This window comes from Plecotus auritus, assembly GCF_963455305.1.
Source record: "Plecotus auritus genome assembly, chromosome: 4".
Classification (NCBI taxonomy): Eukaryota; Metazoa; Chordata; class Mammalia; order Chiroptera; family Vespertilionidae; genus Plecotus; species Plecotus auritus.
Window position 1 is genome coordinate 74,256,203 of NC_137775.1, and position 15,254 is coordinate 74,271,456.

The window sequence follows — 15,254 nt, forward strand, 5'->3', positions numbered from 1 at the left end:
ATCAGTGGTATTTATTCCATAAGTAAGTGAATAAAGTTTTTGATACTCTGTCCAAGAAATAGAGTTAAGCCAACTGTTAAAAAAAATATTGGCCTAATTGAAATAATCCAACCTAATAATAGAGAGGAATTTAAGGCAGTTATGGGAAATATCTTCGGGGAGGGGTGGGGGGGGGCGGGCAGGAGAAGATGTGTGTTTTTTCCTCACTTTTCCACTAACTTATAAAATTTCCATTATCTTTGTTATCTTCCCTTATGTGTATCTTTTTAGTTCCTCTCTACTTTTCTATATATACTCTCCTCTTTACCATTGAAAATGACATCTTAAACATTTTCATCACTATTATTTAGGTTCCTCTTACCCTCCAGTCTCACCAAAATATTCCTTATTTCCTAATACTTCCATGCTTACTATGAAAAAAATATATAGATGTGAGTTTTTTTCTTTTTTGCAAAAATATAACTATACTTTGGGTATTAAAAATCATGGTGATCTAAAAGGTATTTTTAAACTTTTTTATTGATTTTTAGAAAGAGGAAAGGAGAGGGAGAGATAGAAACATTGAGGAGAGATGAGAGAGGCATCAATATCAATTGGCTGCCTCCTGCATGCCCCAGCTGTGTATCTAGCCTGCAACTCTGGGCATGTGCCCTGACAGAAAAATCAAACTGGTGATCTTCTGGTGCATAAGTCAGCACTCAACCACTGAGCCACACTGGCTGAGCTAAGAGGCATTTCTGCCTGCCCCGACCCCATCCTTGTATTTCAAATTGCTGATTACTTTGACAAAAATGGTTGCTGGACACCTTGGGCAGTGAAAATGAGTGAGGTTTCAGCTGCTGACTATCTCAACAAAAACAATTTCTGCAGATTTTTCATGTTTTGTAAATTAGTATAAGGAACAACAGTACAATACCTAGAAAATAGTGCATACGTAATCAGCATAAATACTTTAAATATTTGAGGGTAAGTCTAAATCAGCCCCTTAGTATTTTTGTATCGTTTGCCAGAAAGAATCAACTAACTTCTGAATTGAAGGACTAAAGCCTCTCAGTGGCAGGAAGTGGGAGAATTGTCAGAGATACCTTGGAGGAGAGAGGCCAGGTCACTGGCTCTGAAGAGGGTACTTATAGCTTCAACTTTCTTAGCCCAATTGGCCTCTATTTGCTGAAGGATTTGCCACTTAGGACACTGTAGCAACAGACCTGACACCTTTTAGTTAGCAAAGAAAACTATCTCATGCAAGAGAGACCAGCACATTAAATGAAGAAAATTAATTAAAATAAAACAAATACAACTTGTGGGTATTTGAGTCCCTGGAAGAGAAAGAGGGCAACTAAATTAGATTACTACAGTCAAAATAAGTAAGGAGATTCATGAGAGCACATGCATATATCTACACACCAAGACTGCAGCTAGAAAATATACTTTTTAATTAAATAATTTAGTTGAAAATTTTAAAGGAAATGCTGTCCCAAATTATAGAAATCTAGGCTATTTCTATAAAAGAAAAGTGTTTTAAAGTAGAGGAAAAAATAAAGAAATGAGGATCTGCTTTTATCTTCATGTGCATACATGATTCTCCCAGTAAACTCTTATGGTCTTATGAAATAGTAATTTGCCCATAAAGCTGTCCCTGCCAAACTTGGGAAAAATAGCCACTACTTATCCACTTTAACTTGACCTCTCCCACTAAAAGATGAACCTCATGAGGAAAAGGAATTTGTTCACCGAAATATGCACCATGCCTAGAAAAATAACTATATAGTAGGAGCTCAAGAATTATTTGTTGAGGACTTAATGGATGAATTAGTTAATGAATCATGATGAAGAAAGTTGAGTATCTTGGAATATAGATCAAGGGAATGTAACATGTGAATGATAGCAGCTCTAGGAGTAACAAGAATATATGGAGGAAAAGCAATCATCAATCAAGTTGTAGAATATTTCTCTGAGTTGGAAAAAGTACTGAGTCTGCATATTAAAAAGGTTCTCTAGCCAAGCTAGATTGATGGATAGAGAAATACCTATCAAGCTGCAAGGCAGAAAAGACAATTTACTTACAAAGAAAAAATAATCAGAGTGGCACTACATTGTTTATTTGTAATACAGGTTGCTGCAAGACAATGAAATAGCTGCAGAAACTATGGAAAACATCTCTGAGCTACTGAGAGAAAATACTGCCTTCCCCAAATATTTTACCTGACTGCTGTATATTGGTTGTTGAGAGAAATATTTATGTGTATGCTAAGATTCAGAAAAACTATCATTCACGTCATGTAATGAAGAAAATAAGTATTCTTACTAAATATAAAATGGACTAGAATAGGGAAAATGTGTGTGCATGTGCCCACATGCATGTACATACATGCACATGTACTTACAAAGGTAAATCTAAATTGACAATGATATAATATCTGGATATAAAAAAAGAGCCCCTGAAAGAAATTGGATATCCAGTGGAGGAGACTGTATTTAGGATCTAGAACTAAAGTAAGATATTTAAGCAATACCTTGTAGTGGGGGAGGGGAGAAACATAGATATCAAAATTATGTATCCGCATTGTGAAATAATTAAAAATTTGTTTGCAAAAAATAGTAAAGAATGTGATTGATTATATATCTGGGAAAGAGAAGGTTACCATTAATGGAATGAAAATATTTGGTATCCTTTCTTAATTATGAAGAGGAAAAGTGCAATAAATAACTTAAATTAGGGGAAAAGAAACACTATAAAATTATTAAATATGAGAACATATTAATTATATGAAGAAAGTTACCAAATACTACAACACTGTAGTTTCCTTCCTGTTAATAAATGTCAATAAGATTTTCATCAAGTCTTATTCATTCTGCCTCCTGAATATCTCCTCTATTTTTTCTTCTCCATGCTGCTATAGAGAAGAAATCTCATTTCTCCCATATTGCTATCATAGCCCCTTCATTAGTCTCCAAAATACAGTCTTGTAAAAATTTATACCCATTTTAATGCTAGACTACTTATAAATAAATCTAGGCATGCTAGTTCAAATTTCATTTCTTTCATCACACTTCAGGATCAATTCCAAATGGAATCCAGATAATGTACATGTTGTATAATACTGAGGATGCGGGAGCAGAAGCATATAGTTGTGTGATATAAAGTTAAGAAAACTGGAATTAAGTATGCCCGTGATTTTCACCTGATGTGCCTCAATAGGCACAAGGGAATACCACAAAAATTTTTAAAACATGCAGTACCTAACTATTTAGTCTGGGCCACTGACCTCTTTTTTTTTAGATTGTCAAATAAAAAAAAAATGACAACAGCCAATACAATAGCTGTCTGGTGTGAATGAATCAAAATTATAGCTTTTTTTTGTCAGATGGGCAAAAGATATATTTTTTGGTGTGCTGCAGAACTTAGTAATTATTTTATGAGTGCCATGAAATGAAAAAAGTTGAAAATTACTGAAGTATGAATATGCACTTATAGATTTAATGGGACATAATAGACCCCTGTTAAAGGCAATTAACTGTAAACATGTCTATACACATTCATGCATATAATGGAATATATGTGGAACTGGAAAATGTATGAGGGAAGGTGGGAAGGTGGAAAGGCAAGAAGGAGAAAGGCGGGGGAATGAAAGAAGGAAGGAAGGAAGCGAGGGAGGGAGGGAGAAAGTGAGGAAAAAAAGAAAAGAAAAAGAAAGAGGAAAGGATCTGCAAAACCTAAATCTCCAAAAAGGAGAATTCATCTGAAGGATGGAAATGAGTATCATTACCTGAATTCATCTAGTGAGCACCTGATTGTAAATAACTACATGTGAACCAAAAGGACCTAAGTATGTAGCCCTCTGCTGTGGGACTCTTCCAAATGCACAGGTCTCCAAGGTTGCAGAGCAGTTCCCTAGCTACCTTATAGGAGAAGTTTGAGTACAGATGTCAGTGAAGTGAGCAAAGCTACAGACAATGAAAGACTGAGAAGAAACTTGGGCTGACAGTGGAATCGTCAGGAGTAGGAAAAAGGCATGGTTGGGCTAGAACAGTGGTCGGCAAACTCATTAGTCAACAGAGACAAATATCAACAGTACAACGATTGAAATTTCTTTTGAGAGCCAAAAACCGACTTCTGCGCATGGGCCACGAAGTTTCAATCACACTGTACTTGCGCGCCTGCATGTGGTATTTTGTGGAAGAGCCACACTCAAGGGGCCAAGGAGCCGCATGTGGCTCGCAAGCCACAGTTTGCCGACCACTGGGCTAGAATAAATGTGAAGATGTGAGTAGTAAAATGTGCATAATGTTCTGGGCAGAGTGATAGCTGTTTCAATAGAGCCAGCATGGAAGTTTAGTGCTGCTGTTCAGTACCTAAGAACTTGAACTAACAAAGTGATCAGTGTAAGAAGTAGAAGCTCCAGCAACACTGGGTTTGGGAGAGCCCACATGTACTAGTACTAGGGGTTGGCAGATAAGTGAAGGGACAGCAGTTTTAAAAGTAAGCAGAAGAGCCTTAACTTCACTTTGAATTCTGATCCAAATGTTAATCTGACAAGCTGACACTTCTCTTTCTCTGCTCTCTCCTTCTGAACTTTAGTTATACTAATCTAAGTTCATCATAGTCTTTAGTTTAATAGCATGTTATCATATATTCATATAGGCATCTCTCATTTTTTTAAGCTTGTTTTGCCAGTTTATTTTTTTAAATTCCCATTCCCCATTTCTCGTCTCCTGGATTTTACTCCTAGGTTTTAGCTACTTGGTGAATTTTGGTCTATCTTACAAACTCTTTTCTCAGTTCTTTATTTATATTTCCTGCGACTCTCATCATTTGTTTTTGAGCTCCAGTCATGTAAAACTGCTTGCAGTTGCCTGAAAACATCATGTTTCACTTATTTCAATAGCATAGCATAAAATCCACACTTTATGTAGGAAAAAACCCCACTAAACTAGTTATATAAGGTAAATTCTTAAATAAACAATGAGAATCAAATTCATGAATATGGTTCCTTTTGATGAACAAGGCACCTAAAGAAGAATGAACTGTTTAGATAGGAATTAGTTTCTTGTTTATAGTATCCTTGGATTCTTGGGAGTATGGGTGGGTGATAGTAGACTAGAATTTGGTCCCTTCTTATATGAGAAGATGTCTCCTTTCTGTAGATAATTCATTTGTAATACCATGGGGCTAATATGGATCTATAGTTATCACATCTGATTATTTCTTCAAGAAAAATTCCCAGAAGTAGAATTTTGAATCAATGGACATATTATTTTTATTTTCAAATATGAGTTTGGCTGTAACTATTTTTATTGAAAGATTTTAGGCTTTTGCATCAAAATTCTGATGATTTTTTACAATTAATAGGTAAGTAGCATAAATTTTCTTAGGATCAGTACTTACATAGCATAAAAATCATTTCTTTTATAGAAATTTGAATTCTTCATGCATATAAATAAATAAGCCAAGCATCTTTTAGAGTTAGTTTATACCAAATATTTTTATTCATCTGTTCTAATTTTTATTCAATTTTGGCAATTTAAATTTTGATATAAACTTTTTAACATATTTACACAGAGGAATATCTAGTGTTATCAGCTTCTATTTTTTTCATATTCCCAGTTGCATTTTTATTTTTGTATATCTGTTTTCTTACTTGATTTCTTAATTACACATTGCAGAAGAATATCTACTTCATGATCTTTATGTAAATGACTGGCCTTAGTAATTGTGTCACTATTCTCTTAATGTGTATTGTAGTCAATATAATTTTGCAATAAGTGTTCATTTAAAATAAACATATTGGGCCCTAACTGGTTTGGCTCAGTGGATAGAGCGTCGGCCTGCGGACTGAGGGGTCCCAGGTTCGATTCCGGTCAAGGGCATGTACCTTGGTTGCAGGCACATACCCAGTGGGGAGTGTGCAGGAGGCAGCTGATCGATGTTTCTCTCCCATCGATGTTTCTAACTCTCTATCCCTCTCCCTTCCTCTCTGTAAAAAATCAATAAAATATATTTAAAAAAATAAATAAAATAAACATATTGGGTACTGTACATGTCCTGGAAAAGAAAACATTTTAAAAAATAATTTCTATTTAATATTTACATCTATTGTAACGTCATAGCTAATGTTTTAGGCTAAACTAGTTTAATTTATTAAGTTTGAAATATGAATTAAAGAGTAGAAAAACTAAATAAAATAAAGGTGTGAGATATTTTAAATGGCCAAAATTTAATTATAGAAGTTATTAGGCTCTGACATTTGTACTGACCAGCTCTTATGACATATATCTTTGCCCTTATTTATCTTTTAAAATAGTCTGATTTATTATTTTGAATGTTTGTTTTTACATTTTCTTTTCTCCCCCAATTTCTGCTATATTTCTCAAATATAAATTGTATACTACTTTTTTTTTGATGTTATGGAGGGTGGTGAGGTGATAATTCTAACTTTATGTTTATATTTAAAATACATATATATATTTTCAAGTTTGAATATTTTATTTTTTTAATTCTTTATTGTTTAAAGTATTACATATAGTATTGCATATGTCTCCTTTTCCTCCCATTGACCCTCTCAGGCCATCCTCACCCCCCAGCACATGCCCTTACCCTCTAGTGTGTGTATCCAGTGCTTAAGCTTATAAAATATATTTTTAATTTACTTTTACTTTAAATATTTCTTTCTTAACTCATTTGGCTCCACTTAAATTTTTGTTATCCACTAAGTCAGCTTCTTTTCTTAGGTATGATTTCACCATATTATCTCTACATTGTATTTTATAAAAATCATATCTGTTTAACTTATTGGATCAAAATGTTTATCCTATTTGAAATTTCTCTCTTTCTCTAGGTATTTTTTCCACATTAATGTCTCTTCTTTACTCCTGTGAGTGAAAACTGTAGTTGTTCTTTTGTAATCAAACTTCTCAGAGGGCCCATGCTGTTATAGAGTTTGTTTTCCCCTCCATTGTTTTTGTTTTCTCTGGTTTAAATTCTTCAGTGGAAAGAAATCTTTTTAAGTCTTCTCTTTCCCTGACTGCAGCCTGAGTTGATAGGTTGTCGTTTTCCTTATGAATAAGTTTCAGGAGCTCCTGCTAGATTTTAAGCCATGAGTAGGAGTTGAGGTCTGGAGGGTTGATAGCCTGTGACTCAACAGGAAGTTTTTCTAATTATGTTTTCTTCTGCCTTTGGGGTACACCTCCCTGGGCCAGTTGTCACAGATGGTGTTTTGGGGCTTCCTTCTTAGTATGTAGTGAAAGTGCTAACACATTGGCCCAATTTTTCATGATCAATAAACCCTGCTATGTTTAGAAACATCTTTCTCAGAGTTGCTGCTGCCTAATCTCATCCAGCAACCTACAGATCTGATCTCATTAATGACGGAGGGCAGATCTTCATTTCATTCATAGCCCTGACTCCCCCTTCTCTTTCTAAACCATACTCCAGGATAACATAAATCCAAGTTCCACAGATGGCCTTAGCTAGTCTTGGCCAATTTAATTAATTCCCACTCATAAGGAACTCACCAAAGTTTGATATTCTAGAGCTTCCTTCTTCCTGCCAGCCTTACCCCAAGTAGGAATGGGTAGAAATGACACTTTTCCTGACGAAGTGGTGTTTGGAATGATTTCTGGATCACTGGTTAGGTCCTTAGAATGAGAGAAGTTAGGTAAACATATCTTAACAGGTGTCATCAATGGAGTAGCAGAGTACAATAAAATAAAATTAGACTGTACTTAATTTTAATAACAGCTCTAAAACTAGTGATATGACCAAAGCAATACTAAGAAATTCTGAGTATGTTTCTTCATTTATAATATAGTGGTAATAATATATCTCACATAGGGTTCATAAGCATTGAATGAAAAAATAATAAAATTGTGTAAAAGTAATTAGTTTAGTGGCAGCACATGGTAGATCCTGAAAACAAAACGGATGGTTATTATTGATATAAACAAAGAAATGATTCAATTATATAAGATAAAATTTTAAAGGTGTGCCTTACTAGTAAACTGTAGGAAAGGGAATTTATAAAAATGTTTTACTGAGGCTATTTCAGTTGGACTGTGTTAACAAGGCCATTGGTTTCTTCTTTTATGAATTATCCATTGTTCTGATAAAAAATTAAAGTAATGAATATATGGTACAATTCATTTCATTATTAAGTAAGTCAGCTTATAACAACATAGTCTTAAAAAGTATAATTTTTGGTCTTAATCCTCTAATATTTACTTTAAAGAAACCAACTGTCATTTATTTTAGTACCCCATTTAGTTTACTAAATGTGATTTAAAGTACAGGAATATTTTTCAGAAATTAGTGAGAGTGGGGGCAAAGAAAGCCAGAACACACTAGTATTTGTTTTTAACACCTTCTTGATTGCAGCTAATGAGCTGGAGTCCAGATTTGCTCCTTGTGTAGGAATGCCTGGGGCAGTCACCTGGGTCCCTGCTGCTTATGGTGTTTCAGAGACATTTCTCCAACTGGAGCCAGTGTTGTGGCTGGACAGGTTCTTTGAGATTCTTATTATGATTGTGAGATGCACAGCAACAACCATAAGGGAACTTGAAAATGCAAAGCTTATTTCTAATAGGTCCTGGAGGATAAATAGCACCTTCAGGGGCCAGGCAGCAAGGTAGCAGGTAGAGAGAAAGAGAGCACAGACCTGGGATTCTGCCATTATTATGGTTGAGGGTGGTGTGCATAGGGTTTCAAAAGTTTCCTTTGTATCAATGATTTTAAAACATAAGAGCAGAATTAGGGAGCGAGAAGAGGAAAGCAGAGTCACTCAAGCGGTCTGTTATCTAGGTTACCCAGGGCTTTCTAAAAGGGAAACTTCATGGTTAGGGTAGGCCTGGCTACTTTCTTATTTGTGTAGCTAGTAGGTGTCATATAGGCAGCCAATTTGTGTATTTGATCAAAATGAATGTCTTTGATATGGATGCCTCAGAAATCAAAACCTTAACATTAGGCACTTACATTGCAATAAAAAAACCCAAAAACCTTTATTGTCATGCACATAAACTCCAAGAGTGCTTTATTTAAAAATTAGAGGCCTGATGCATGAAGATTTGTGCAAGAATTAGCCTTCCTTCCCCTGGCTGCCAGCACCACCTTTGCTCTGGTGGGAACCGCCTTTCTGCCTTTGCTCTAACCTGGAGCTACCTTTCTGCCTTCTCAAGCTGCCCAAAGGCCCCAGAGCCACTGGGGCAGTGAGGAATGCCTGTGTTGTCCTCGCCGGCCGCTTGGTGCCTGTGTATGCAAATTAACCTCCTGTCTTTGTTGGGTTAATTTGCATACTCACTCCTGATTGGCTGGTGGGCATTGCGAAGGTACAGTCAATTTTAATCTTTCTGTTTTATTAGTGTAGATTAGCCCAAATATGACCATGCTTTTATTTTCCAATGTAACTCATTACACTATGTCTAAAATTCATGTATATCATCAACTTCTGATAGTACGTCATCAGTATCTAATAGCTCTACTAAAGATTAAACATCTCATTTGTCATCTTTTTTTTCACATTTCAATAATGGTCTCTTTTATTCCAACAGTTTCCTATAACCTATATTTCATTGTTAATAACTAGTTAGACCAAAATTGATTTACTCTTACATTCTCAAAGGCAATATGAAGACCATCAATAAAAATGTACTTTAATTCTTTTAAACATGTAAATTCTTTCTCCTTTGCAAAGGACACAAGTATACTCAGACAAAATTAATGAATGAAAATATCATGTAATAATATATGTTGAATGCAATTTAAACAAAGCATTATTATTTTTGTCAAACTGTTAATAGACTTTAGGTAAAATATTTAATTGGCAACTTTTATTATTTACACTGATGTATTTACAGTTGCATGCCAAGATTTACTGGAAAAAGCTGTGAGAAAGTAATTGACCACTGTAGACTGCTCCGTATCGACTGTCTGAATGAAGGATGGTGTTTCAATATAATTGGAAGATTCAGAGTAAGTAATTTAATACATGGCAAAATAATTTAGCACATCAAAACACAATAGCTTCAGGCACTTTGTATTTCAAATGCTTTTATCAATCTAAGCCAGATAAATGCATTCTTATATGGGTATTTAAATATATTATATATAGCTTAGTAATAGTAATAGATATTTTTAACTTATTAGAATTATGTTGGAAGGCCATTGATGTGTTCTAGGTAGTGCTTTTATTATGAAATAAGAGTATAACTAGTTGAGCACTGGTGATATACTTCTCTCTATATAAGACCACAGTTACTAATGTTTTAAGCTCTTAAACCAGATGAGAAATAAAATTAGTCTGGTAATTGTTAGTCAGGGTATAAAAAATAAATTTTGGGGTTTATTTTGCTGGATAGTGTTTGAAATAATTTTACAAATCTAGTGCGTGTACTACACAGATGAAGGCATATCCTACGATTCAGCAATTCTATTTTCAGGTATGTTTATTGGAGAAATTATCAGGTTTGTACTGACTGAGACATAGAGAAGAATTTTCATGCCAAATATTTGCTCTAGTTTACACATATCAATAGTGATAGATGAAGCTAGATTTAAACCTATTCTGTGTGACTCAAGAACACATCCTTTCAAGTAGTTATACATATCTATTTTCAATATAAAGTATATGCCACCATTTATTTTTCTTTAAAACTTATCTATTGTTTCCCTAATATGAAATTATCTCATTGAAATGTCTCTCTTACTTTGGTTTGAAATTATTTTTTGTTATCCTGTTTATGTTTTGGTTTTTGGTTCTTGTTTTGTTTCAGGATGGTCTCTGAGTTTTTATCTCTGGCATTATTTTAAGTTTTTCTTCTTCTAACAGCACTTTTCCCTGTGAGATCTCAACTATTCTAGTGCCTCAACAATTATCTATGTGTTATTGACTGTATCCAGTTTGAATTTCTTTTTTAAAGAAATTTGACTGGACTTTTCATAACCTTGCATACTTTTCTTTTTTGTTATCCTGCTTTAACTTTACTGACTTCCATTAGATAAAATATTAGCAGAATAGGGATGCTATTAGCTTTCTCATTGGTTTAAAATTTAGGTGATGATACTGTACATTATTAAATGTTTTAACATTGCAATAATTTTTCAAAAAATATTGTCTTCCATACCCAGGTGCTCAGTGGTTAGAGCATCAGCCCATGACTGAAGGGTCGCAGGTTTGATTCTGGTCATGGACATAGGGCACATACCTTACAGTTACAGGTTCATCCCCACTCCAAAGGGGCGAGTGGGGAGGGGGTAACCAATAAGTGTGACTCTTCTCACATCAGTGTTTCTCTCTCTCTCTCTCTGTCTTTACCCCTCCTTTCTATTCTCTCTAAAATTCACTGAGAAAAATATCCTTGGATGAGGATTAACAACAAAAAGGCAGATGTTATTAATGGCACGTAAAGCAATACTCAATCAAATGTTTTTTAAGAGAGTCTCATCTAATAAAAGAGTAATATGCAAATTGAGCATACCTCCGCTACACCCACAAGCCACACTCACCACCCAATCAGGAATGAGTATGCAAATTAATCCAACCAAGATGGCTGCGGCCACGGAGAGAGCAGGAGGCTTGGGTTTCCCTGGCAATGGAGGAAGTCAAGCTTTCTGCCTACCCTCGCCTGCCTTGGCCTCTGCTTAAGGCTACAAAGTTTCAATTATAGAAGATAAATAAATCCCAACAAAAATGGCTGTGGCCACGGAGCAAACAGGAGGCTTGGCTCCGCTCAAGGCTACAAAGTTTCAATTATAGAAGATAAATAAATCCCAGATACCAGGTCTTCCGCTTGGGTCACTGGGGGGCGTGGCCGGGCTGCAAACCACCACAAGCCCCTCACCCAGGCTGCCCCACACCCCAAGGGAACCCCCACCCTGATCCGGGACACCCTTCAGGGCAAACCAGCCGACCCCCACCCGTGCATCAGGCCTCTATCCTATCTAATACTATATAATAAAAGAATAATATGCAAATTGACCATCACTCCAACACACAAGATGGCTGCCTGCATGTGGTCAAAGATGACTGCCCCCATGTGGACACAAGATGGCCACCACAAGATGGCCAGCAGGGGAAGGCAGTTGGGAGGGACCAGGCTTGCAAGGGAGGGCAGTTGGGGGCTATCAAGCCTGCAGGGGAGGGCAGTTAGGGGTTACTAGGCTGGCAGAGGAGGGAAGTTGGGGGCGACCGGGCCTGCAGGGAAGGGCAGTTGCGGCGGACCCAAGCCTGCAGGGGAGCGCAGTTGGGGGAGACCAGGCCTGCAGGGGAGGGCAGGTAGGGGCAAACAGGCTGTCAGGGGAGTAGTTAGGCATCAATCAGGCTGGCAGGGGAGTGGTTAGGGGGTGATCAGGCTGGCAGGCAGAAACAGTTAGGGGCAATCAGGAAGGCAGGTGAGCAGTTGGGAGCCAGCAGTCCTGGATTGTGAGAGGGATGTCCGATTGCCCGTTTAGGCCCAATCCTACCGGGATCGGGCCTAAAGAGGCAGTCGGACATCCCTCAAGGGGTCCCAGATTGGAGAGGGTGCAGTCTGGGCTGAGGGACATACCCCCCATGCACGAATTTTGTGCACCAGGCCTCTAGTTTTATATAAAAAGGATACAAATATATTTGAAAGTAAAGTAACAGGAAATATATATATCACATAACAAGTAACATTAATACTGGCATAGCTTTATTAATAATGTGGGCTTCGATATTAGGAAATATCAAAGAAGAAGAACTTTGTTTCATAAACATAATTGGCTCAACTTATCAAATGAAATTATATACTTAATAGCACAGCTTCAAAATACATATAGCACAAACTGACATCCATCCCCATAATCATTCAGGACTTTATAATTTTTAATTAACATAAAATGTCCATTGTATATTTGAAATGACTTTATGGAGACAGTGAAGTCTATGAAGGCTGTGACCTATGTCGTCTGGGGAAAAATTAATATACACAGCAACAGAGAAGCAGGGAACCAGTGAGAATCATGGGGAAGAATGGCTTTGGGAATCACAGAGAGACTCTGAGTTAAAGTTGGAGCTAACTCAACCCCAGGGTTAATCAGAGTTTTGATGGCCATTGGGACCTGGATAACGTTTGTATTATACAGATATGTATAACATAAGCTAAAATGAAATAAATCAACAATTTGACAGTCGTTTGATAATGTAAATGAGAGTAGATTAAAATTATAATGATAAACTATTTTTGAATATACATTTAATTGAAATAATATGAAAAATTAAACATACTCTATAATGACTTTGAGACTAAGAGTTTATATTAAATGTAACAGGCAACATTAGAGGTTAAAAGAAAAACCCTGAAGGTTAGCACCTTATTAATTCTATGCCATGCTTTCCCTTATGAGTTAAATTTCTCTATTTTCAATTCATTTTATTTATAATGAAAGTGCCATAAGGATGCTGAACTTTCTCATTGAAATTGTGATGAGGAATTTCTAATCAACAGTTTCACAATGTCAATTGCATTTTCAACATTAATAATGTAAATGGTGCCCATGATAAAACATTGCCACTTTCCAAATGAGAGTCACATTTCTAATAACCAGCATGTAAGAATAAATCATTGAAGAAATTAAGAACTCATGGCAAAAAAGGAATATGTTCTTACTATCATTTTTATATTTATAAAAATTAATAAATGGCAGCCACTAAAATAAAGAATATAATTAATATTATACACATAAAGTAAACAAACCGACACAATGCATTTAAGAACTATTTACAGTGATGAAGGATTTCTTTTCCTTAGTGTTTTAATGATTTACTAATATTAATTTTCATAGATAATACATAGAGCCATAATTTCTAATTTACATCTAACCAAATATTTTATATGTTTTTGATGTTATGACTTAGAATTCTTGACTGCTTTTTTTTCATAGCATCAAAGAAAATGCCATGAGAGCTTTATACACAACCGTTTTGGTTCTCTTGTACAACTGGTTGAGAGATGCAGACATAAGAATGTTGTTTATGTTTTAGCTCTTCTTTTTAAGTCTTCATAGGGGAGTCGACTGAAAAAAACACTTTAAAACTCATTCTAGTTTAACTTTGCCATCTGTTTATTTCTTTCTTCTATTTCCATCCTCTAGTTAATTTCCTTTTTACAATTATTTTCAACAAGAGTGACTTATGCAAACTCACGCTGAAAGAAGCAAGCTCAAAATAGTATTCCATATAAGTGAAATTTGCATTTGGGGTAGGATTTAGAGTTTTAGGATTTTAGTTGCAACAACAGAAACTTAAACAGAATACCTCTCTCTCTCTCTCTCTCTCTCTCTCTCTCTCTCTCTCTCTCTCTCTCTCTCTCTCACACACACACACACACACACACATACAGTACATGCACATACAAATCACATTATTAGAGGTTGCAGGGAGTAGCATTTTCCAAAAGACTCTCTGTACTCATATTCCTTCTAGCTCACACTAAAATAGCAACAGTGGCCTCTTTCGAGTTCCTAGACTAGGAACCCAAGCATGGCCCTGCCTGAGGGCCTTTGTCTTGAATATTTTGCCGTCAATTTCTCACTTGTGGCTTTATTCATTCGGTTTAGGTATTTTCTCAAGTTTTTACCTTATCAATGTTTCCTTCTCTAGACACCCGATCTAAAATGTTAAAAACTCCCTTCCAGCCCATATGTGTCACCTTGCTCTGTGTTTCTTCTTAAAAACTATTGTCATCCTGTTTATCAGATAACAATATTCTTCTTCATGTATTTTTTTTTTATTGCCTATGAGACTATATTAGACCAAAAGTTAAGCTCTATGAAGGTAGATGTTTCTTTGTACTGGAGTAACCTTCCAGAGAAGGCAACAACATTCTAGCAATGGCAAGTTATGCTAAGTGTACGTGATGGGAACCTATTTGAAAGATACTTCTATGGAGGACAAGCACAGACTCCATAAACTGACCACTGGGCAACCTCTCTCTCAGTAATGAGGTAGTCGGAGCTAGCTTGACATGGAATCTGGGGAGAGGAGTATTTGGTGAAAAGTGCAAAGAAGAGTTAGGCGCAAAATACCCCTCAATAATGTTTTTTATATAAAAACCATAAAAGTTAACAAAACAAAAAAGGAGGTCGGGTTATCTAAGTATTTTTATGAACACAGAAAAAGTTTATACAGATGCACAAAATAAAAAATAACAAACCTAAAATTTACACTCTGATCTGCTACTAAAATTTAAATTCAAGAGAAAAACTGAAACTATTTCTTATTGTTTGACCCAAGAACTACATTCAA

At 35.8% G+C, this 15,254-nt stretch overlaps 1 protein-coding gene across 1 annotated transcript in view; it reads left to right on the top strand.

The window, feature by feature from the left end:
- Positions 1-15,254, top strand: part of EYS (eyes shut homolog) — a gene marked incomplete at both ends in the record, with an annotated part of 1,444,019 nt that overhangs the window by 79,203 nt on the left and 1,349,562 nt on the right. Inside the window, 3 exon segments of the mRNA XM_080665107.1 lie at positions 8,372-8,621; positions 9,847-9,961; positions 10,374-10,428. Of these exon segments, the coding sequence (XP_080521233.1) occupies positions 8,372-8,621; positions 9,847-9,961; positions 10,374-10,428 (420 nt within the window).